General features: G+C 36.6%; 1 protein-coding gene across 1 annotated transcript in view; it reads left to right on the top strand.

Moving 5' to 3' along the window:
- Nucleotides 1-14,384: 14,384 nt before the first annotated feature.
- Nucleotides 14,385-22,937, top strand: part of CUNH12orf40 (chromosome unknown C12orf40 homolog) — a gene marked incomplete at its 5' end in the record, with an annotated part of 66,742 nt that continues 58,189 nt past the window's right edge. Inside the window, 4 exons of the mRNA XM_032387469.1 lie at nt 14,385-14,502; nt 18,821-18,968; nt 19,350-19,383; nt 20,486-20,674. Of these exons, the coding sequence (XP_032243360.1) occupies nt 14,385-14,502; nt 18,821-18,968; nt 19,350-19,383; nt 20,486-20,674 (489 nt within the window). The remainder of the gene's footprint in view (nt 14,503-18,820; nt 18,969-19,349; nt 19,384-20,485; nt 20,675-22,937) is intronic.

Genomic DNA, 22,937 nt, shown 5'->3' on the forward strand with positions numbered 1-22,937 from the left:
TTTTTTTTTTTTTTTAATTTTAATTTTTCCTTTACTTTTCAAAGAACCAGCTCTTAATTCATTGATTTATTTTATAGTCTGTATTTTATTTATTTCCATTTTAAGCTTTATTATTACTTTTCTTCTACTAACTTATGGCTTTGTTCTTTTTTCTGGTTCCTTAAGGTATAAAGCTATATTGTTTATTTGAGATTTTTCTTATTTCTTGAGGTAGACCTGTATTGGTAAATTCCCTCTTAGAACTGCCTTTCCTGTGTCCCATAGAATTTGAACTATTGTGTTTCCATTTTCATTTGTCTCCAGATATTTTTTGGTTTCCTATTTGATTTCTTCATTGATCCATTGGTTTCTTAGTAGCATGATGTTTAGCCTCCACATGTTTGTGTTGTTTTTTTTTCCAGGTTTTTTCTTGTAATTCATTTCTAGGTTATATTGCTCATATTGTACATTCCATGTGCATTTGAAAAGAATGTGTAATCTGTTTTGGGAATGTTTTGTGTATATATCTGTTGAGCCCATGTGGTCTAATGTGTTGTTCAAGTTCACTTTTTTTTTTTTTTTAATTGATATTCTGTCTGGATAATCTTCCATTGATGTAAATGGGGTGTTAAAATCCACTACTGTTATTGTGTTACTGTTAATTTCTCCCTTTGTGTCTGTTAATATTTCTTTTATGTGTTCAGATGCTCCTATGTTGGGTGCAGATACTTAGAATTGTTATGTTGTGGTTTTGGATCGATCCCTATTTCAATATGTAATACCCTTCTTTGTGTCTTCTTATGGTCTTTATTTTAAAGTCTATTTTGTCTAAGTATTGCAGCCCCAGCTTTTTGTTCATTGGTTTGCTTCCATTTGCATGGAATATCTTTTTCCATCTCTTCTCTTTCAGTCTGTATGTGTCTTTAGGTTTGAAGGAAGTCTTTTTGTAAGTTGGGCTTTTAATCCATTCAGTCAGCCTATGTTTTTTTATTAGAGCATTTAGTCCATTTACATTTAAAGTAGTTATTGGTTGGTGTGTACTTATGCCATTTTATTCATTGTTTTCTGGTTGTTTTTGTACTTCTTCTTTATTCTTTTCTTACTCTCTTCCCTTGTGAGTTGATGACTTTCCCAGTGGTGTTTGTATTTCTTTCTCTTTGTTCTTTGTGCATCTATTATAGGTTTTTAGTTTGTGGTTACCAGGAGTTTCATATATAATATCCTGTGTATATAGTAGTCTACATTAATTTAGGTGTGACTTAAGTTAGAACACATTCATAAAACACATTTACTGCCCCCTCCATGTTTTGTGTATATTTTAGCTTTTTTTAGATTTTATACCTAAAATGTATATTTTTTCATATTTTAGATGCTTTATTTTGTGTATTTTCTAATATGTAGATATAATTGATTTTATTGCTTTTGTTTTTTGACTTTCATACTAGCTTTATGGTGACTGATCTAGTGTCTTTCTTATATATTTGCTTTTGCCAGTGCATTTTTTCCCTTCATTATTTTTCTTTGTTATGACCTTTTCTACTGGAAGAAGTCTCTTTAATATTTCTTGTAAGGCTGGCTTAGTGGTGATGAACTCCTTTTTTGTTTGTCTGGAAACTCATTCTCTTTCAATTCTGAATGATAACCTTGCAGGGTACATTATTTTTAGTTGTAAGAACTTTTAGCATTTTGAATATATCACGTACTTATTTCTGGCCTGCAATGTTTCTCCTGAAAGGAGGAAAAATCAGTTGATAGTCTTATGTGGTTTCTCTTGTATGTAACCATTTGCTTTTCTCTTTCATTTAAGAGTCTCTCTTTATGTTTACTTTTTGACATTTTAATTATTATATTTCTTGGTGTGGCCCTCCTTGGGTTCATCTTGTTTGGAGCTTTCTTTGCCTCCTGGACCTGGATGTCTATTTCTTTCCCCAAGTTAGGGAAGTTTTCAGTTATTATGTCTTCAAATAAGTTTTCTGCTCCATTCTATCTCTTTTTCTCTGAAACCCTTATAATATCAATGTTATTATCTTTGACGTTATTCCAGAGATCCCTTAAGCTATCATCATTAATTTTTTGTTGTTGTTCTTTTTCGTTTGTTTTTGGGTGCTTTCCACTACTCTCGCTTCCAGATTGCTGTCTCTTCTTCTGCATTCTCTAATCTGCTATTGATTCCCTGTGGTTTATTTTTCATTTTAGTTATTTTTCAGTTCTGATGGTTTCTTTTTATATTTCCTCTTTGATGAAGTTCATCCACTCTCCCCTCAAGTTCAGTGAACATCTTTATGACCATTAGTTTGAACTCTTTATTGGGTAGGTGGCTTATTTCTGTCTTGTTTAGTTTTCTGTGTGTTTTTTTTTTAAAAGATTTTATTTATTTATTTGACACAGAGAGAGAGATAGTGAGAGCAGGAACACAAGCAGGGGGAGTGGGAGAGGGATAAATAGGCTTCCTGCTGAGCAGGGAGCCTGATGCGGGGCTCGATCCCAGGACCCTGGGATCATGACCTGAGCCAAAGGCAGATGCCCAATGACTGAGCCACCCAGGTGCTCCTCTGTGGTTTTGTTTTATTCTTTTGTTTGGCACATATTCCTTTGTGTCTTCATTTTCTCTGACTCTGTTTCTATGTATTAGATAGGTCAGCTCCTGGTTTTGAAAGTAGTGGTCTTACGTAGAAGGATCCTGTAGGGCCCAGTAGTACAGTTGCCCCTGGTCATAAGAAGCAGGCACTCTAGGAGTGTCCCCTGTGTGGGCTGCATGTACCTTCCTGTTGTGATTGGGCTGTGATTGCTGTGGGTTCCCTGATAGTTGGGGCTGGCCCTCAGCCCAACTGTCTGCAGTGACTGGCCCTGACTACTATGGGCACACTGATGGGCAGGGCTGGCCCCTGGCATGGCTGGCTGAGAGGCCCGTGCTGATGGCTTGACTTGACTTCCCCTTCTTTGGGGCAGGAGCTGCTTTGGAGTGGCACTGGTCTGGCTGGGCTTCCTGCTGGGTGGGGCATAGTGGGAGCTGCTTTGGAGGGGTGCCTGTTGGGGCAGGTGGGTTAGGTAGTGCATAATTGCAAGCGAATGCCAGGGCAGGACCAGCAGTGCTAGCGAACTACATAGTGTCAGAACTGGCTCTCGCAAGTATCTGGCCAGCTAGATTGAAGGAGGGCAAGAAAAATTGTGCCAGCATTTCCATTCCCAGAGAAAGCTTCTACAGATCCCTGCCTGTCTGGCACATGCCCTAAAATTAGTCAATAAATCTCCCTTTATTTATAAACCTGGTGCTTTTCAGTCTGCTATTTTTGTGCTGGATCTTGGACCAAGTGATATGGCATGCTGCCTCTTTAAGAGTGGAGTATTGGTTTTTCTATAGCCTTCTGGCTCTTCTGGAGTCAAGCCCCACTGACTTTGAAATCCTGACATTGTGAGGGCTTGTCTTCTGGTGCAGGTTCCCAGGGCTGGGGGTGCCTGATATCAGGATCGATTCCCTTGCTGCTTACAAGGACATCCATCCCTGTGAGATCCTTCCTGTTTATAAGTTGTCTCACCAGAGGATTTCATTCTTGACACTATCTTGACAACAAAACCCTATCTCTGCTCCTGCTACCCTTCTCAGAGTGGCTGCTTCTTATGTCATGATCTCTGGAGGATCTGTTCTGCTAGCCTTCAAGTCATTTTCAGAGTCAGTTGCATTATATATAGTTGTTGCTTTGCTGTGTCTGTGGGAAGAGGTAAGCTCAGGATCTTCCTACCCCTTGATCTTCCCTAAATCTCCCTCTTCTCCCAGTTTTGACAGAATGGTCTTCTGAAGGAAATGAATCTCCTTGATCAGCTAGACCCTACCTCCTGGTTGTCTCTCAAACTTTTGTCATTGTCCAAGTCTTCTTTGTTCTTAGTGTTTCTTAGTAGTAGATGGTGTGCCAAGACACATCAGTGTCCCAATGGGTAGGATTGCAGTTAGCACCTGGTTGCTAACCCTCAGGCAGCAGCTGGGTATGTTATGTATTTCAGCCCCTTCCAGGAAGAAACTGGGAGATGAGCTTTTTTGCCTGTTCCTCTGTGCTAGCCACTGGGTTATGTTTCTGTGTCCAGTAAGAACTCTTTCTTTGTTTGCTAAATTTCTGTGGTACTTGTGAATGCAAGCCCAAGTGATCAGGAGGCTGTCACAAAAGCTGTGGCTTTAAATAAGCTATACAAGCTCCTTCCAGGCAGATACTGGTGATTTGGTTTTACTGGAGTGGGCTGGAGTTCTGGAGAAAGCCTGAGAGATGTATTCAGTCTTCCCAGGTCTCTGGGGAAGATCACAGCCAGCTTGTCCATGCCTGCTAGATTTGAAGCCTTGCCCTAAAGTGGTATCTTTTAAGGTAAGCAGATAAACCTTTTTCAGGGAACTAATGAGATTAAGAGATTTTGCCTGGTCACTACTTGCTTAGCCCTGGGGTGATAGGCAGTTAAGAATTGTTTCTTTGTTTACTAAAGTCCTACTGGTTTCTTGAATGGAAGGAAGCCCCTTTGGCTATGAGTGTGAGGTCATGCAGTGACCTATTCTTTGGGTGGCAGCTATAATAGCTGGGGCACACCATCTCCTTCTAGGGAGATATGATGTGCTGGAGTGGTTTGGAAAAAGGCAGGAGAGGTGTCCTCTGGCTTTCTCACTTTCTGGAGCGGTTTGCCGCCAGCCGCTAAAGTCTGCTGGAATTATAAGCCTGGATCTCAGGAAGGAGCTTGTCAAGTGTGCAGATAAACCTTTTTCTGGGAAAGGCTGGAAGATAGATGATTTACCTACTCCATGATGAACGCTGAGGGGTAGCTGTGGTGAGTGCTACACACCCGTTAAGAATTTGCTTATGTCGTGTTTGCTATAGTCTTGTGGGTCTCCTGGACACAGGCCCTGTTGGCTTTCAGAGCTGTGTTTTTGGGAACTTACCTGTCTAGTGAGGGCCCTGAAAATTGGGAGTGCTGGATATGCAGTACAAACCATTTGCTCCTCAGGTCAAAACTAGGAATTGGGGGTTCCCACCCAACTATATGGCACTGTGCTAAGGGGGGAGGAATGTGTTTATGGTAAGAGTAGGTCATAGCCTTTCCTACCTGTTCCAGTGTGGGTGTTTTCTCAATTATCTAGTATGTAGGAGTCACTCAGCTAGTTTCTGAACCTCTTTCAGAGGGAATGCTGCAAATGTAGCTGTACATATGGTGTGCCTGTGGGAAGAGGAGGCCTCAGGAGCCTTCTGTATTGCCATCTTACTCAACCCTTGTGGAACAACAAAAAGAACAACATTACTGTCTTATTTTGACACTGACCTAAGCAAAACCATTAGAAGCAACTATTAGGAATACACACACACACACACACACACACATACATACATACACACACGCACATACACATACACATCTGACAGCCAAATAAAAAATTACTTTTGGATCATCAACTATTTTAATTTTATTGTATAACATTTTAAAAGTAGATATTTGTACTCTTTGGCAGCCCAGCATCTGAGCCCCGTGTGTGTGTTGGGGGGGAGGGGCGGGTATTTCCCACCTTACGAGTTTTGGTGCTAGGCACAGGCCACCATCCTCTAAAGAATGTGGAAAAAAAACCCCATAAAACCCAACGCAAAAAAACACAACAAAACCCAGATAATGTGTTTCAGTCTGTTTTGCAGCTAGGAAATGGGCATATGATCTAAGCTCTGACTTCGATGCACTTGTCCTGTACTTTGAGCAGTTAGTGAAGCCAAAGAAAGAATACAGAGCATCTATTGTAGTTGCAGACAGTTGTAGGAGCTGTAGCAGGATTGAATTTTCAGGGACAGTAATGTTAGTGATGCCAGAGGAGGTATTTTACTGTCCAGGAGTGAAGCTGCCTCCTTGGCCCCTCTGGCCAACTTAGTAGTCTTTAACTTTTAGCAAGCACCTTTAGTCCACGTGATTGGTTAAACCTTTCTTTGTGTAGCTATAGATCATGCATTGTTTCCCAGAAAGACTCAGAACCAAACCCTCTTGCACAGCCTCTGAGGACCACGATGATATCTGTAGCTGGCACCATTGAGTCTGCAAGCAATCAAGAAGTGTTAACAGACCACGGTGCTCCCCTTTTACTGATTTTTAAAAAAAATGTTAAATTAAAAAAATTTTTTAAATTTACTAAGTTTTTATTTAAATTCCAGTTAGTTAACGTAAAGTATAATGTTATTTCCTGGTGTATGATATAGTCATTCCACATTTCCATAAAACACCCAGTGCTCCTCACAAAGTGCACTCCTTAATCCCCCATCACCTATTTAACCCATCCTCCCACCTACTTTCCCTCTGGTAACCATCAGTTTGTTCTCTATAGTTGGTTTCTTGGTTTTCTTCTCTCTTTTTCCCCCCTATGATCATTTGTTTTGTTTCTTAAATTCCACCTATGAGTGAAATGATATGGTATTTATCTTTGACTGACTTATTTTGCTTAGCATAATACTCTCTAGCTCCATCCATGTCATTGCAAATGGCAAGATTTCATTCTTTTTGATGGCCGAGTAATATTCCTGTGTGTGTGTGTGTGTGTGTGTGTGTGTGTGTGTGTGTGTGTATACACACACACCATATCTTCTTTATCCATTCACCAGTTGATGGACACTTGGGCTGTTTCCATAATATTGGCTATTGGTGATAATGCTGCTATAAACATCACGGTGCATGTATCCCTTTGAATTAGTATATTTGTATTCTTTGGGTAAATACCTAGTAATACAATTGCCGAATCATAGGGTAGTTCTACTTTTAACTTTTTGAGGAATCTTCATATTATTTTCCACAGTAGCTATACCAGTTTGCATTCCCACCAGCAGTGTAAGAGGGTTCCCTTTTCTCTGCATCCTCACCAACACCTGTTGTTTCCTGTATTGTTAATTTTAGCCGTTTTGACAGGTGTGAGGTGATATCTCATTGTAGTTTTGCTTTGCATTTCCCTGATGAAGAGTGATGTTGAGCATCTTTTCATGTGTCTATTGGCCATCTATATGTCTTCTTTGGAAAAATGTCTTTTCATGTCTTCTGCCCATTTTTTAACTGGATTATTTGTTTTTTGGGTGTTGAGTTTGATAAGTTCTTTATACATTTTGGACACTAATCCTTTATCAGATATGTCATTTGCGGATATCTTTTCCCATTCTGTAGGTTGCCTTTCAGTTTTATTGTTTCCTTTGCTGTGCAGAAGCTTTTTATTTTGATGAAATCCCAGTAGTTTATTTTTGCTTGTTTCCCTTGTCTCTGGAGACATATCTAGTAAGAAATTGCTATGGCTGATGTCAAAGAGGTTACTGCCTCTGTTCTCTTCTAGAATTTTAATGGTTTCCTGTGTCACATTTAGGTCTTCCATCCATTTTGAATTTATTTTTGTGTATGGTGTAAGAAAGTGGTCCAGTTTAGTTTTTTTTTTTTTTAAGGTTTTATTTATTTATTTGTCAGAGAGAGAGAGCGTGCACAAACTGGGGGAGTGGCAAGCAGATGTAAAAGCAGAATCCCTGCTGAGCAAGGAGCCTGATATGGGACTCAATCCCAGGACTCTGGGATCATGACCTGAGCCAAAGGCAGACACTTAACTGACTGAGCCACCCAGGCATCTCCGGTTTATTTTTTTAAACTTTTTTTTTTTTTTTTTTAAAGTAGGCTCCACACCCAGCATGCGGCTTGAACCCACAACCCAGTGATCAAGAGTTGCATGCTTCACTGACTAAGCTAGCCAGGCTCCTCCACTTTCATTCTTTTGCATGTTGCTATCCAGTTTTCCCAACACCATTTGTTGAAGAGACTTTTTTCCATTGGATATTCTTTCCTGCTTTGTCGAAGATAAATTGACCATATAGTTGTGGTTTTCCCCTTTAAGTGATAACTGCCCTAAATAAAGTTCCTTTAAAAATCTTTGGGTTGGGGTGCCTGGGTGGCTCAGTCAGTTAAGCGGCTGCCTTCGGCTCGGGTCATGATCCTGGGGTCCTGGGATCGAGCCCCACGTCCCCTCCTCAGCAGAGAGCCTGCTTCTCCCTCGCCCTCTGCCTGCCACTCTGCCTACTTGTGCCCTCTCTATCTCTCTGTCAGATAAATAAAATCTTTAAAAAAAAAAAAATCTTTGGGTTGGGGGAAATCTTTGCGCCAAGCAGAGAAACCTCAGATTTGGTTTTTGCACAGGAGTCCACCTTCTCTCCAGGTGGCCAGCCGCCTGAATAAAGCTCAAATTCCTTTCCAATTAAAACTCATCTCTTGAATATTGGCTTTTCAAGCGAAGAGCAGCTGAACTTGGGTTTTCTGTAACAGTGGTACAATCAGTGGTGTCCAGTGTTGACCTGTGTCAGCAGTGGTGTCCTTATTGAAACTAATTATGGCATGGTTTTGACTGTGACCTCACAGCCTAGACTATCTTGTTCCTGCAGGTTGCCAGATCTGCTTTTTCAGCCCTCTTGGCAGGTCTGTTGGCTACCCAGTTTTCTTTTATTTTTTATTTATTAAAAAAATTTTTTTTTTAGATTATTTATTTGAGAGAGCATGAGCCGGTGGGGAGGCGCGGGGGGGGGGGGGGGGCAGAGGAAGAGGGAGAAGCAGACTCCCTGTTGAGCAGAGAGCCAGTGTGGGGGCTCAATCCCAGATCATGACCTGAGCTGAGAGCCAAAGGTAGATGCTTAACCGACTGAGCCACCTAGGCGTCTCTACGCAGTTTCCTTTTAATACATTTTTTTTCTGTTTAAATTAACCAAAGGTGCTTTCAGTTTCTTGTAACTAAAAATCCTAATTGATGCAATGTTTTTCTTTAGTGCAGCTAATTGAGAGACACTGTTTAGTAGCATCAGTTGCCATAATAACAATCTAAAATGTTCTATTTAAGAAATTACCTTTGACTTCTACATCAGGATCCTTTTTCACTTTTATATGGTAGTAGGCTGATACAGCAGCTGGTCTTGAGTTTTTTGGTTTTTTTTTAAGATTTTATTTATTTAATTGAGATAGAGCGAGAGAATGAGAGAGAACACAAGCAGGGCAGAGGGACAGAGGAAGAGGGAGAAGCAGTCTCCCTGCTGAGCAGGCGCCAGATGAGGGACTCGATCCCAGGACCCTGACTGAGATCATGACCTGAGCTAAACGTTCAACTGACTGAGCCACCCAGGCGCCCCTTGAGTCCTTAATTGACTTTTCTTAGGCACATAGTGATGGGGATTATGTACTACAGAGAATTTGGTGAGAGCCGTAAGAGTGTCCTGGATAATAGAAAGTCGGCCTGGAATGAAAGCACTTGATATTTACGTATATAAAGACTGTATTTAGACTTTGACTTGTCCCTAATTCTGCTGATCTTTATAGTGGGAACTGCTTATAGAATTGATATTTCTTCTTATTATCTGTATATAAACTGAAATGCTTAATATTGCTGGCTCTGTCATACTTCTTATATTTCTGAACTTTGAAAAGTCACTTTGCTTCTTATGCGAGTTTTTTGTAAGTTTTAAAATGATGGAGAATAAACTAATCTCTAAGATCCTCTCCAGCCTTAACATTTGAGGTGTTAATGAAATGTAATTTACTTCCTTTTTCTTTTCTAAAGTTTGAATCCCAGCAATACACTTACGGTGCTGCATAGAACAGAATAGATTGGGTTCTTTGTTCAATGAGCTCAAAATGGTCAGTTAAGACATAGCTTTTGGGAAATATGTTAAAGAACAAGTTCAGTAAGTGGCAAGTGTGAGGGTATTCAGTAACTTATGTAGTTTATGAAAATTTGGAAAAATTTCATTTGGAAAAATGAACAGCTTTGTGTATTCACAGTTGACATACTTGGAAAGCAGTGTAATGCACTGGTTAAAAACTTTAAAATCAGAATTCTTGGATTTGAATCTCCAGTTTACACCAATCAGCAATGTGACTGTGGGCAAGTTACTTAACCTCTCTTAGTTTCTCCATCAGTAAAATGGGGATAAAAATAGATCTCACCTTATGGAGTTGCTGTGAAGATTAAATGAATTTATACATATAAAGTGTCCAAAACATTTAGGGTGGTGCAAGATATATAGTACTTGTTAATTAGCCATTTTTATTTTCATGTTCTTATATTATCTCATATAGCTGATATACATTTTATTTTATTTTTATTTTACTTATAATTCTTGCACAGATCTTGAATTTGAGACCATAGTTTCATGTATATCCAAAAGCTATATTGTGCAGATCTTTTTAAATTGTCATGAATGTTTTATAGCATTCCATTATTACTAATAGAGCAAATATTTTATAACTGTTAAATACTGTCATTGGGATTCAGTGCAGTGTTTAGCACAAAGATCATAGGTATAAGGCACATCCATAATGACTATTTTTTTTAAACAAGTTAGTACACATAGCTGATACATTAATATAACTGAAGTTTCTCTAATAATAAACTTAAAATTTCCTTAGATCCAAATAGATTTTGATCTTCTCTCTATTCCCTTCTGATTTTAGTAGAATATTGAAATAATAAGGTAAAGCAAGAAAATAGTCTTGACCAAGAATATTGCTATCAGATGAGAATGTTTCACGGATACATCTTTTCCAATGCATTGCTTTCTCTTTGCTTATATTGATTTTATAATCCAGGTTTATTCATTGTAGGTCTAGAGTCTTTTTTACTATTTCTTGGATTTTCTAAGAAAATTTTGTGAAACAGTATATACTATAAATAACATTTCATAGTTTCTTTTCAGAAAATAATATAATTCTTACTATACTTTTAGATTTTAATTTCAAGTCATCAATTCAGCTAAAATGGCAATCATTTTAGGGACTATTTCTTTAATCATAATATCTTTTGTCTTGCTTCCTTTTTCAGTACCAGGGTTCTGATCAAGCAGGAAAGGAGAAAGCAAAAGGTAAAGAAAATATATTTTTATTTATATTAGCCTTATGAGAACAGTGATCTTTTGAAGTGTTTTTTGAAGGTTAATAAATTCACCTAAATAACTGGAAGACCATCCAGTCTTCTCTGTCTTGTAGATAGTTTGATCAGCCAACCATTTTCTTAGGCAGGGACTTAAAGATCATTGTTGATTCTTGTTGTCATTCTAGTTCCAAAATATATCCCAGTCTTTTAAGGAAAGTCTGATCACTTCTCACTACCTGTCCTACGAGTACCCCGATTCAAATAATCATTTTTTAGTTTTTTTCTTACATCGGTTTTATTATATAAAGTTGAGCATGTATATATCTTACAGCCGAGCAGTATATATTCAAGAGAAACTCTTCCACATGTGTACTTTGAGACATATACAAGCTTGTTTGGATCATTGTTGTTAAGTAGCAAAAAAGAAAGAGAAGAAGGCAAAAGGGAGGAAGCAGAGGGGCAGGAGTATGGGGAGGGAAGGGGACCACCCAAATGTCCATTAGCAGTAGAATGGTTAAACAAATTGTGGCATACCCAAGTAATGATGTAGCAGTGAAAATGTATCAATGTGTATTCACAGTTGACATACTTGGAAAGCAGTGTAATGCACTGGTTAAAAACTTTAAAGTCAGAATTCTTGGATTTGAATCTCCAATTTACACCAATCAGCAATGTGACTGTGGGGAAGTTACTTAACCTCTGTAATTAATGTAGATTAATTAACGTAGATGAATCCCAAAAATAAAATGTTGACCAAATGAAGCAACTCAATGAATATAAGCAGTAAGATTCCATTTACAAAACGTTCCAAAACAGAAAAAATATGTTCAAAGCTCATAAAATTTAAAGAAAAGTTATTAGTGAAATGATGTCTCATTGTAAATTTAACTCCTATTTTCTTGATTACTAGTGAGGTTATCTGAAATTTTCATCCATGTTTCCTCTTTTGTGAAGTACTTTTCCAAGTATTTTTTCCATTTTTAATTTGTGTTGTCTTTTTCTTATTGTCTTTATATATTTAGAATTCTTTGGTTACTCTGTAGCTTTTATTTTTACTTTCTTAATGCTGTCTTTTAAGGCAAGTTCTTAATTTTAATGTAATCAAATTTATCAGTGTTTTTCTGCTTTATCTTTTATTCCTATGTAGTCTGTTCTTCACACAGCAATTAATAGGATCTTTTAAGAGCACAAATCAGAATTTTCGTTCCCCTGCTTAAAAGCTTCAGTTGTTTTTCTTTGCTTTTAGAATAATACCTGACTTGACCATAGCCTAGAAGGACCTGAAGGATCTACACCCTGCCTACTTCTCTGATTTTCTTACTACTTGCCCAGTTCATTTTATTTTAGCTACACTGACCTTCTTTCTGCCATTCTTCTTCTCTTTGTCCAGAATATTCTTCCTCAAGATATTTGCGTGTCTGGCTTGTCAACATTTAGGTTTTAGCTCAAGTATCTCCTCTTAGATTGGCTTTCTCTGATCACAGCATCTAAGTAGCTTCCCACCCTCCAGTTTCTTTCTAGGACCATTTCTTACCACTCTTCTCTTTCATAATCTGGTATTTTCTTATAAATTTGTTTCCTCTGTTCTTCCCCCACCTTCATTAACATATATTCACCAGAAGAGGGATTTTATTACTTTTGTTTATTTTGTATCTCCCATGCCTAGAATTGTGCCAAGCAATAACATAGGCATTCAATAAATAAACTATAATCTGTCCCGAGATTTTTTTTTTTTTTTTTTAGTATTCTAACTCTGGATCATTCTTGTGAATATTTATAAGAAAGGGAAAGACATATGGCCCTTCCCTGAACTGTCGATCCCTAGTTATATCACTTTCCTATTCTTTGGGAAAATGTCATACCTTCCCTTGAATATTTCATGCCTCCTTTAAACCACTCTTCCCCAACCCTATTTTTAATCTCTTCACACTCATTAGATGACCTTGTCTTACATTTCAGAGGAACTAGAAGCTATCAGATGAGAATTATCTCATGTATCTACTACCAGTTCTGTAAACTATCTTACATCTTTACTGATCTTCTCTTTCCCTTCTGTGATTGTGGAAGTAGTTTCCTTTTGTCAAAGGAAGGTCTATTTGCAGTCTGGATTCCATCTTTCTTAAGGACTTCACTGCATCAGTTACTTCTTCTCTTTCTTGTATCCTCAACCAGTCACTGTCAGCTGGAGGCTTTCCACTGATGTTCAGACATACTCAATTTTCTGCTATTAAAACAAGTAAAGCCCTCTCTGGATCCTTTCCCTTTCTTGCTATGCCCCTTCACTTTTATCTCTCATTCACTTCTCAGTCCACTCAACAGTATAGCTTTTGCTAATGGCAGAGTAGCAGACATGGAAAGATAATAAAGGAAATTAAATTGAGTCTGGCTGGAGTTAGTCTCACACAGCTGCTTTTTCTTGTCCTCATTTCAGTTGACTTTTTTTTTTTTTAAAGATTTTATTTATTTATTTTATTTTATTTTTTTTTAAAGATTTTATTTATTTATTTGAGACAGAGAGAATGAGAGAGAGAGAGAGCACATGAGAGGGGGGAGGGTCAGGGAGAAGCAGGCTCCCTGCCGAGCAGGGAGCCCGATGTGGGACTCGATCCAGGGACTCCAGGATCATGACCTGAGCCGAAGGCAGTCGCTTAACCAACTGAGCCACCCAGGCGCCCAAAGATTTTATTTATTTATTTGACAGAGAGAGACACAGCGAGAGAGGGAACACAAGCAGGGGGAGTGGGAGAGGGAGAAGCAGGCTTCCTGCTGAGCAGAGAGCCCGCCCGATGCGGGGCTTGATCCCAGGACTCTGGGATCATGACCTGAGCCGAAGACAGACGCTTAACGACTGAGCCACCCAGGCGCCCCTCAGTTGACTTTTAATGGTACTCAGCTGTGCATATCTTTAAGGCTTTTTATATCTGTAAGATAGCATACTCTGGGGGCGCCTGGGTGGCTCAGTTGTTAAGCGTCTGCCTTCGGCTCAGGTCATGATCCCAGGGTCCTGAGATCGAGCCCCACATCGGGCTCCCTGCTCCGCGGGAAGCCTGCTTGTCCCTCTCCCACTCCCCCTGCTTGTGTTCCCTCTCTCTCGCTGTGCCTCTCTGTCAAATAAATAAAATCTTTAAAAAAAAAAAAAAAAAGAAGATAGCATATCCTGTAGAAAAACAAGTTTTTAACTTGTCAGGTTTGTTTTATCACATTTTTAAAAAGCTTTACATTTCAGATAATTTTTAATCTTTTGATACCTAGTAATGCCTTCATAAAGTTCTATTTTAAAGGCATTACATTTACCAAAAAGATTTTAAGAGGCTGTGAAATTAAGAGTCTTTAGGCAAACTATGTCATCATGATTGATTTTAATTTATATGTAAGCATATAAAGGGGGTGTCAAAAATATAAAAATGTCAAGTCAATTAACTATTAAATGGCCTTATTGCTTTTTATTTTTTTTGATTTGCCAAATAACTTTTGTTATAATAACTTTTATTTTTAATTATTTTAGGAATATTTTGAAAAGAAAAGGTTAAAATCAAAAATGAAATTACTGGGAGTTTCATCCCCTGTCAAAAATTCCACTGTCAGTTTAGACCTCCTTAACCTATATATGGTAAATCACATATCTTGCCAGAAGAAAACACCTGGTAAGTCTTTCCATTAGGATTTCGTTTGACTCTAATGTGATCATAACATTCAGTTTTCTAATAAATTTATAATTTTAGAACTCAGAGGATATGGAAAGTAAACTAATTTTAAAACTTGGTTGCCTTCTTAAATTAGTTACTTTTTGATTAAAGTACCTTTGTCACTTTTTGCTTAAAATCTTTTTTTTTTTTTTTGCTTAATCTATTTTTAAGTTATGTTGTTATATAGAATTAATTTTATAAGGTATGGTCAAAGTTATTATATTGCAGTTGTTTTAGTTACTACATTAATCTACGTAGGCTGATAGTTGCCAAAGTTTAGCTAAAAGAGCAGGGAATAAATGTCTTTACTATCTTAAAGTATTTAGAGAATTTGTTTGAAAGGAGGCACTGAAAAAGATTTTTGCCTCAATGATTAGTTTCCTGTATCACAACTTGAATAATTTCTTAGGCATTCTTGGAATGTTAACTACAGTAGTCTAATACTTCAAAATAAAGTTCATTTTGCCTGTATTTTGAGCCTTTAAGCGAATAAAAAGTTTAGTCAGAATATTTTTTTTTTCTCAAGGGAACTTGTGTCTGATATTTAATTTTTAAAATAAGTACTAAAATGAGAGCTTAAGAAATAAGATAGTTCATAAAGGAAGGATAGAAATTGATCGTAAGTACTGTTAGTATATTCTCTTTTCCTTTCTCTGCCATTTTTATTCCTTAATGCAGACGGCGGCTCACACAAGCAAATTTAGTTATACGTTAGATGTAAATATGCTCTTTATGGACTTTAGGAATAAAAGTTTTGTTGTAAATCTGTTTGATGTATTTACCTTTTTTTTCTTCACTTATGTAATATAGTGTTGTCAGCCACAGTCATGACATTTGACATTAGATCTGCATACCTTGTTCATCTTATAGCTAAAGTTTGACCTGTTACCAACCTGTATTTCCCCTATTCCCTAGTCCCCAGCCCCTGAGAACCACTTTAGTACTCCCTGTTTCTGTGAGTTTGATTTTCTTTTTTAGATTCCACATGTAAATGATACCATGCATTATTTGTCTTTCTCTAGCTTATTTCAGTTAACATAATGCCTTTAGGGTCCATCCAAGCGGTCATAAATGGCAGGATTTCCTTAATGTTCATGGCTGAAGAATATTTCATCATATGTATATATCTCACCTGTTCTTTTTCCAGTCATCCATTGACAGACATGAGGTTATTTTCATATCTTACATCTAGCCCATTGTGAATGATGCTCCTGTGAACATGGGACATGGGAGTACAGATATCTCCTTATGATTCTGTTTTCATTTCCTTTGGATATATACTCAGAAATGGGACTGCTGAATTATGTAGTTTTTCTTTTAATTTTTTGAGGAACATATATTATGTTCTCCATAGTTACTCCACCCATTTGCATTCCTATCAACTGTGCACAAGGGTTCCCTTTTTCCACATCCTTCCCAACACTTATCTCTTGCCTTTTTGATGATAGCCATTCTAACAGGTGTGAGGTGATATCTCATTGTGGTTTTGATTTATATTTCCCTGAAAATTAGTGATGGACACCTTTTCATATGTCTGTTGGCCATTTGTATGTTTTCTTTGGAAAAATGTCTGTTCATTTCCACTGCCCATTTACAAAATTAGATTGTTCATTTTTTGCTAAGAGTTGTATGAGTTCGTTATATATTTTGCAGTTTGAACCCTTATCAGATATATGGTTTGCAAATATTTTCTCCCATTCCATAGTTTGTCTTTTCATTTTGGTAATGATTTTCTTTGCTGTGTAGAAGATTTTTAGTTTGATATAGTTCCCCATGTTTGTTTTTGCTTTTGTTGCCTTTGCTTTTTGGTGTCAAATCCAAAAAATCATTGCCTAGACTGATGCCAAGGAACTTACCCCTTATGTTTTCTTCTAGTTTTATGGTTTTAGGTCTTATATTCAACTCTTTAATCCATTTTGAGTTGAATTTTGTGTATGTTGTAAGATAGGGGACCAATTTCACTCTTTTTCATGAGGCTGTCAATGATGTATTTGCCTTTATATATTTCCTTTCTTCCTCACTTTCTTTTCATTTATACGTTCAACATGTTTATTGAGTACTTCCATTATTGAGTACTTCCATTAAGTAGTGTATTGGATGCTGAGAATAGAATAGAAAATGATGGGGTCAGGACACACTGTCCCAAAAATAAAGCATGTTGGCATACTAAAGATTTTAAGCTGAAGGAATTTGAGAAGCAGCATGTGCAGGAAGGATCCTCATGTGAGAAGTGTCCTCCCTATACCTGGAGGAAAGGAACATCTTTATCTCCAAGACAGAGGGACACTGAGAAGAATCTAAACAAATAAGCCTTGCTGTTCCCTCCTGTTGGCTAGATTTAGTTCATACCCTTTTTTGTTCAATCACATTTTCCCACTACTTTTCATTCTCCATCAAACCTAGCATAAAAATGCTCAGGTTTAACCACTTCTTTGGGTCTCCATTTCCTTATAAAGTTTTCCATTTAAAATTTATAGTAAATAAATTGGTATGTTTTTTCTCTCACTAATCTGTCTTTTGTTATAGAGTTCCTAGCTGAGAATTTGGAAAGGTAGAGGAAAAAGATATTTTTCCTTCCTTACAAAAGCATAAGTTTATTAGTGATGGTATTAGGAGGTGGGGCCTTTAGGAGGTGGTTAGGTCATGATGGTGGAGCCCTCATAAATGGAGTTAGTGCTTTTATAAAGAGACCCCAGAGAGCTCTCTTTGCTCCTTTCACTGTGTGAGGACACAGGGAGAAGACAGCTCTCTGTGAACCAGGACTCAGGCTCTCACCAGACCCTGAGTCTGAGAGCGCTTTGATCTTGGACTGCCTGGCTAAGAAATAAATTTCTGTTGTTTTAACTACCCAGTCTATGGTATTATGTTAGAGCAGCCTGAATGGACTAAGACATTTTACTAAAAGGAAGGGCAGTGGTGCAGCTGGGCCTCAGAGACTGCTTGAATCGGGGACTTGAATACCACCAAGATTTTTTTCTCACTTTAGATATTAACTTTATTCTCTCAGATTGTCTTTTTCATTCAGGCTTAAAACATGACCTTAAAAAACTAATATTGCTCGGGCGCCTGGGTGGCTCAGTTGGTTAAGCGACTGCCTTTGGCTCAGGTCATGATCCTGGAGTCCCGGGATCGAGTCCCGCATCGGGCTCCCTGCTCGGCAGGGCGTCTGCTTCTCCCTCTGACCCTCCTCCCTCTCATGCTCTCTGTCTCTCATTCTCTCTCTCTCAAAATAAATAAATAAAATCTTTAAAAAAAAAAAAAAAAAAAAAAAAACTAATATTGCTCATCTCTCCTGTTTTGCCACAAGGGAAACACTGAGAGTTGTTTCTTTTGTTCTGAGTTTTTAAATTTTACTGGGAGTATGTTACCTTGCCCTACTGGTGCCAGGTCCTAGCAATGGAACAATTATTTATAACCACAGAGATGTGATTCTATTATTGGTTCATCTTGGGTCAGATGGTTCCCCTTAAGTCAATTATTTTTTCTAGAGACAGGGTTTTATAAGAAGATAGGAAGTTCTCTATTAGAACTGTATAGTTGGGGCACCTCAGTGGCTCAGCCGGTTAAGCATCCAACTCTTGGTTTCAGCTCAGGTCATGATCCTGTGGTCATGGGATCAAGCTCCACATCAGGCTCTGTGCTCATTGCAAAGTCTACTTAGAGTCTCTCTCCCTCTCCTTCCTGCTCTCTCTCTCTCCCGCTCGCTCTCAAATAAATAAATAAATAAATAAATAAATAAATAAATAAATAACTTTTAAAAAAGCACAGAAGAGCCCCTGTGTAGTTGGTATGTGTGTAAAAAAGCATTACCCAGAAAAGGAGAGTGGTTAAAAAGTACTGAGCAGACCAAATAGTGATATCTTGTATAAGGAGAGAAAAGGCTTCTGTTTCCATAAAGTTTAAAGATCTAGTAAGAGAGATAGAATTAATCAGGTACAATAAACCATGGTAAGTGCTATAATAGAGAACATATGTAGTGCTATGGGCATGTATAACATAGCATCTGGTATAGTCTGGGGGGTCAAGGAAATCTTAGAGGAAGAAAAAAATAGAACTGAATCAGTATAGCCCCTTTCATGAGGACTATGTAAGATAATGAAAAAGATGATTTGAATTATCTGTGATAGTTTTTAGTACTTTAATGACTTCTCGCATATATAGAATATAGGTAGTTTTAGGAAATTCCTAAGATGTACACTTATTTAATGAACATTGTATATCAAACGTTGCTTTTAAAAGATTTTATTATTTTTAATTATAATTTTTTTCATTATAGAAACTGTGAGAAAACCAATCCACGTGAATATGCATAGAGACGTAAAAATGCCCCTAAGAAAGCATAATTTAGAACTTCCAATGTCACCTCACTGTGTACCATCTAACCTCTGCATTGATGATATAGACAACAGGTATGTTTTATCAAGGTTGTATATTATTTAGGTATTTAAACGGGTCATCATCAGTACTGTTTTATTCATTAGAAAATATACAGAGGACTTTTCTTCTAGCTCTAGTTTTTGTTTGGCTGTTAACAGTATTATTAAACTATTAAGACTTTTATCAAATGAGCTAATGTCCATACTAAGTGTTTTGTATGCATAGTTTGACTTTCCTTATCCTCAAAATGTTTCTCTAGTAATAATACAATTTTTAAAAAATTTGAGAATGATTTAGAGTTCTGTATGTTTTCATGTATTTCTATAGAACAGTAGGAGTTTTAAATATATGTAAAAAGATAGTCAAATTTATTATCAGCTTTTTTTTTTTTAACCTTACATTTTTCTTTTCATTTTTATACTGTCAAGACTAGGCAGCAAGAAAGAACTTGCCCCAGTTCAGGTGAGACTTAAAATTTTTTTTAAGTTACTTTAACAATTGTGGAGTGCTACCAAATGATAGAAATTCTTCGAATATCAGGGAAAATTATTCTTTAAAAAATTTTTTTACAGTCTTTAAAAATTATTTTTAAAGTTTTCAATATACAGAACTTATACCTTAGGTATATTTTAACTGATTGCTTAAAGAAACCCTTTGGAGTTCTGGTAATGTAGATTAGGCCTGTGTGTACATAACATTTGTTACTGATGAGCTGCAAAAGATAATTCATTTGGGTATTCCTGCTTTGGGTTTATGTGATCATTGAGAAATTCATCTCTTCTAGCATAGTGACCATATGATTTTTTATCAAATTGTGATTTTCAACATTTACACTGATAATAATAATCTTGGGAGATTATTTTTCTTTCAAGTATTGCAGATGATTTTTTTAGTAAATAAAATTTTAATCAATTAGAAAATATATAGATTGTGATTAAACCTTGAAATTTTAAGATCCAATGCTATATTATAATATATTTTTTAAAGATTTATTTAGAGAGAGAGAGAGAGAGCACGGGACTGGGAGGGGCAGAGGGAGAGACAGAGGGAATCTTAGGCAGACTCTGTGCTGAGTGTGGAGCCTAACACGGGGCTCAGTCTCACGAGACTGAGATCATGACCTGAGCCGAAACCAACAGTCAGATGCTTAACTGACTGTGCCACCCAGGTGCCTCAGGTCCAATGCTATATTATTAATTATTCTTTCTTTGCTTTGAATTGCCAAAATTAAACTACATGAATGGCAATGATACTAAAATCTCTTGGAAGTCTTTTTACCTGAATTGTGGGTCCGTGAAACTCAGATTTCTTGTCATTTGGAGATGGCATGAAGCTTGGAGGTTGAGGGGACCAGTTGTGAGAAAGGCAGATGGAAAGGAGCTCTTCAGTATAATTTTAGTTGATAACCTCTCTTGTCTTAGTAAGTCCTCTGAATTACTGATGACTTGCTTTTCCTTGGAGCTTTTTCTGCAGTCTGTGACCTTTTTCATTCCTATTTTGACTTTCCTCTTCTCAAGTTTATATATTTTAGCAGATCAAATGGTTTTATCTACTTTTCCTATAGTTGTTACAAGTCATGGACTCATATAGAATGTTTAAACCTCAGTTCAACAGAATAGAAAATTGTAGTTTCGCTCAACCATCTTTTTCAGCAGAATTATCTTCTAACAGGAATATTACAAAACAAAATTTCATTCTCAGAATAGCACCTAGTCCTCAGAAAGTTGCATGTGAAAAAAAGCAGAATGAGCAGGTACATTTGAATCACTAGTCTTAGCATTTTATATCATTGTGTTTTTATGATATGCTCTTTTTTTCTGTTCTTATGGATTTAAAAAATACTAGTTGTGAATTGCTATAGACACAGCCAAATTAGGGTATCGGTTAAGTATAATAATTCCTCTTTGGTCAAAATTTATTTGTCTGCTCTGTAGAAGATTATGAATCCAAAAATTGGAATCTTTTTAAAAAATCTTTGAAATCATCATTCTTTTATAAAATTACTGATAGTGAAATTGAAAATAGTTCAGTGTGTTTATATAATAGTTGATGATTGTAATCACAGTAAATAACTAGTTGGTGATGTCATGGTGGCCCCAATAGTCATGATATGGAAAGGGCCCTGTGAATTGCAGTATATAATCTCAGTGATGTCGTAGTAGTCCGTTAAAGAATGAGTTGTGATGGTTTGATTCTTTTATGATTTGACAGATGACAACTGGTTATATGCACTTGAATTAAAACTATACAAATGTGTTTGTATAGATAGAGATGTGTAGTGCTAAAATATTGTTTAGTCATTGTATTTTCTAAAGTTAAAAATCTAAAAAATCCAGATTTTAAAATTCTGAAATATATCTGCCATAAACTATAAAAAGTAGTCATTTTATTAGATTATATAGAGTTTAAAAAATAAATAAATAAAATTATTATTATACTAATGTATAATGGTAGTGGGGAAAATGGTTATATAAACATGGTGTCTTGTTAATGGGAATACTCAGTTTTGAATTTCTTCCATTTTTAGCATGCATTGGTTTTATGCCATATTTATGTATTTATTATTTATAAACAAATTTATAATTTACAAATTTTATAAGTTATGATTACACATGGTACATTATATATAATATATAGTGATATCAATGATATGATTCAGTTTTATGAAAGTATTTATGAAAGTATGTTTTCTGTTTTTCAGAGAAGAGAAAATAAAGTATTATATTTCCAGTGATAGATGTTAGCCTTATTAATTTAAGGACCCATTAACTTTGGAATGATGCAATGAAAAACATTTAGTTATTCAGTTTGTATTTTATAAGACTAAAATTTGCATCCTAGATAGTTTATAGGATAGAGAATGTGTAACTTTCTGTAATCTCTACTTAAATAATCTCCTACTTTTAGGCTGCAGGTTAGTGATTATCTTCAGAGGGGTAAATAATGTTTGTTTTTTTTTAAAGATTTTATTTATTTATTTTGTCAGAGAGAGAGAGAGAGTGTGCTCACTTGAGCACAAGCAGAGGGATTGGCAGGCAGAGGGAGAAGCAGGCTCCCCGCTGAGCAGGGAGCCCAATGCAGGACTCGATCCCAGGACCCTGGGATCTTGATCTGAGCCGAAGGCAAACGCTCAATGACTGAGCCACCCAGGAGTCCCAGTAATGTTATACTTAATACACAGAAGAGAAAATTAAAAAGAGAGGCTGATGTTCCTATTCAAGGTGTAGTGGCACATTGTGAAGTATTAGAACAGTGTTTAATTGCTTATTTGGAGGGATTTCAAGAAAAGTGAGAATTAAAATGAAACTATAAAATACAACAGAAAATGAGTTCAAACAACAGGTTAGAAGAAGAAGTGGGTTGGGGCTCACTGATCCCTAGAGAAGTAATATTGAGCCAACATAAAGTATTCTCTTCTCTTTTGGTTTGTTTGTTTCTCACTTCATGGGATGACTTTGTCTCTGTACCTCTGTCACTGTTTCTCTGAGGCTGAGCTATGAGATGTATTACCAGACTTTATTTCCAGGTCTCCCTAACTTTGGACTCCCCCCTTGTTTCCCCTAAGACTTTCAATATCTCTTTTTGTCTTCTCTTCTTTTTTTCCAATTTTGTGTCATTGATTGTTTTTGGACTTCTCATTTCTGTGTTTCATGGCTAGTAAATAAAATATGTTACAGATATAAATTATTATTGCTGGATAGATTAGTGTTGATAACATCTTACAGTTATGTGGTACCTTCCACATTGACAAATGGATTACCTCATCTGTTTTCCACAAGTCTTTCCATATGTTCCCGATTTTGCACTCAATGATACTGATATTCAGAAAGATTAAAGGAGCGTTCTTTAAAATTACTCAGGAAATGGATAAAACAACTGTTTTTTGGGGAAAAATTACTTTCTTTCAGAGATCATTTGCTCAAGATCCTGGTGTCCTGGGTATTATATATATGTGTAAGTTATTTATAATTATATTGTTTATAATTAATAATATATTTTAAAATTTTATTTAATTA

Source organism: Phoca vitulina, unplaced genomic scaffold, assembly GCF_004348235.1.
Source record: "Phoca vitulina isolate PV1807 unplaced genomic scaffold, GSC_HSeal_1.0 scaffold49, whole genome shotgun sequence".
Classification (NCBI taxonomy): Eukaryota; Metazoa; Chordata; class Mammalia; order Carnivora; family Phocidae; genus Phoca; species Phoca vitulina.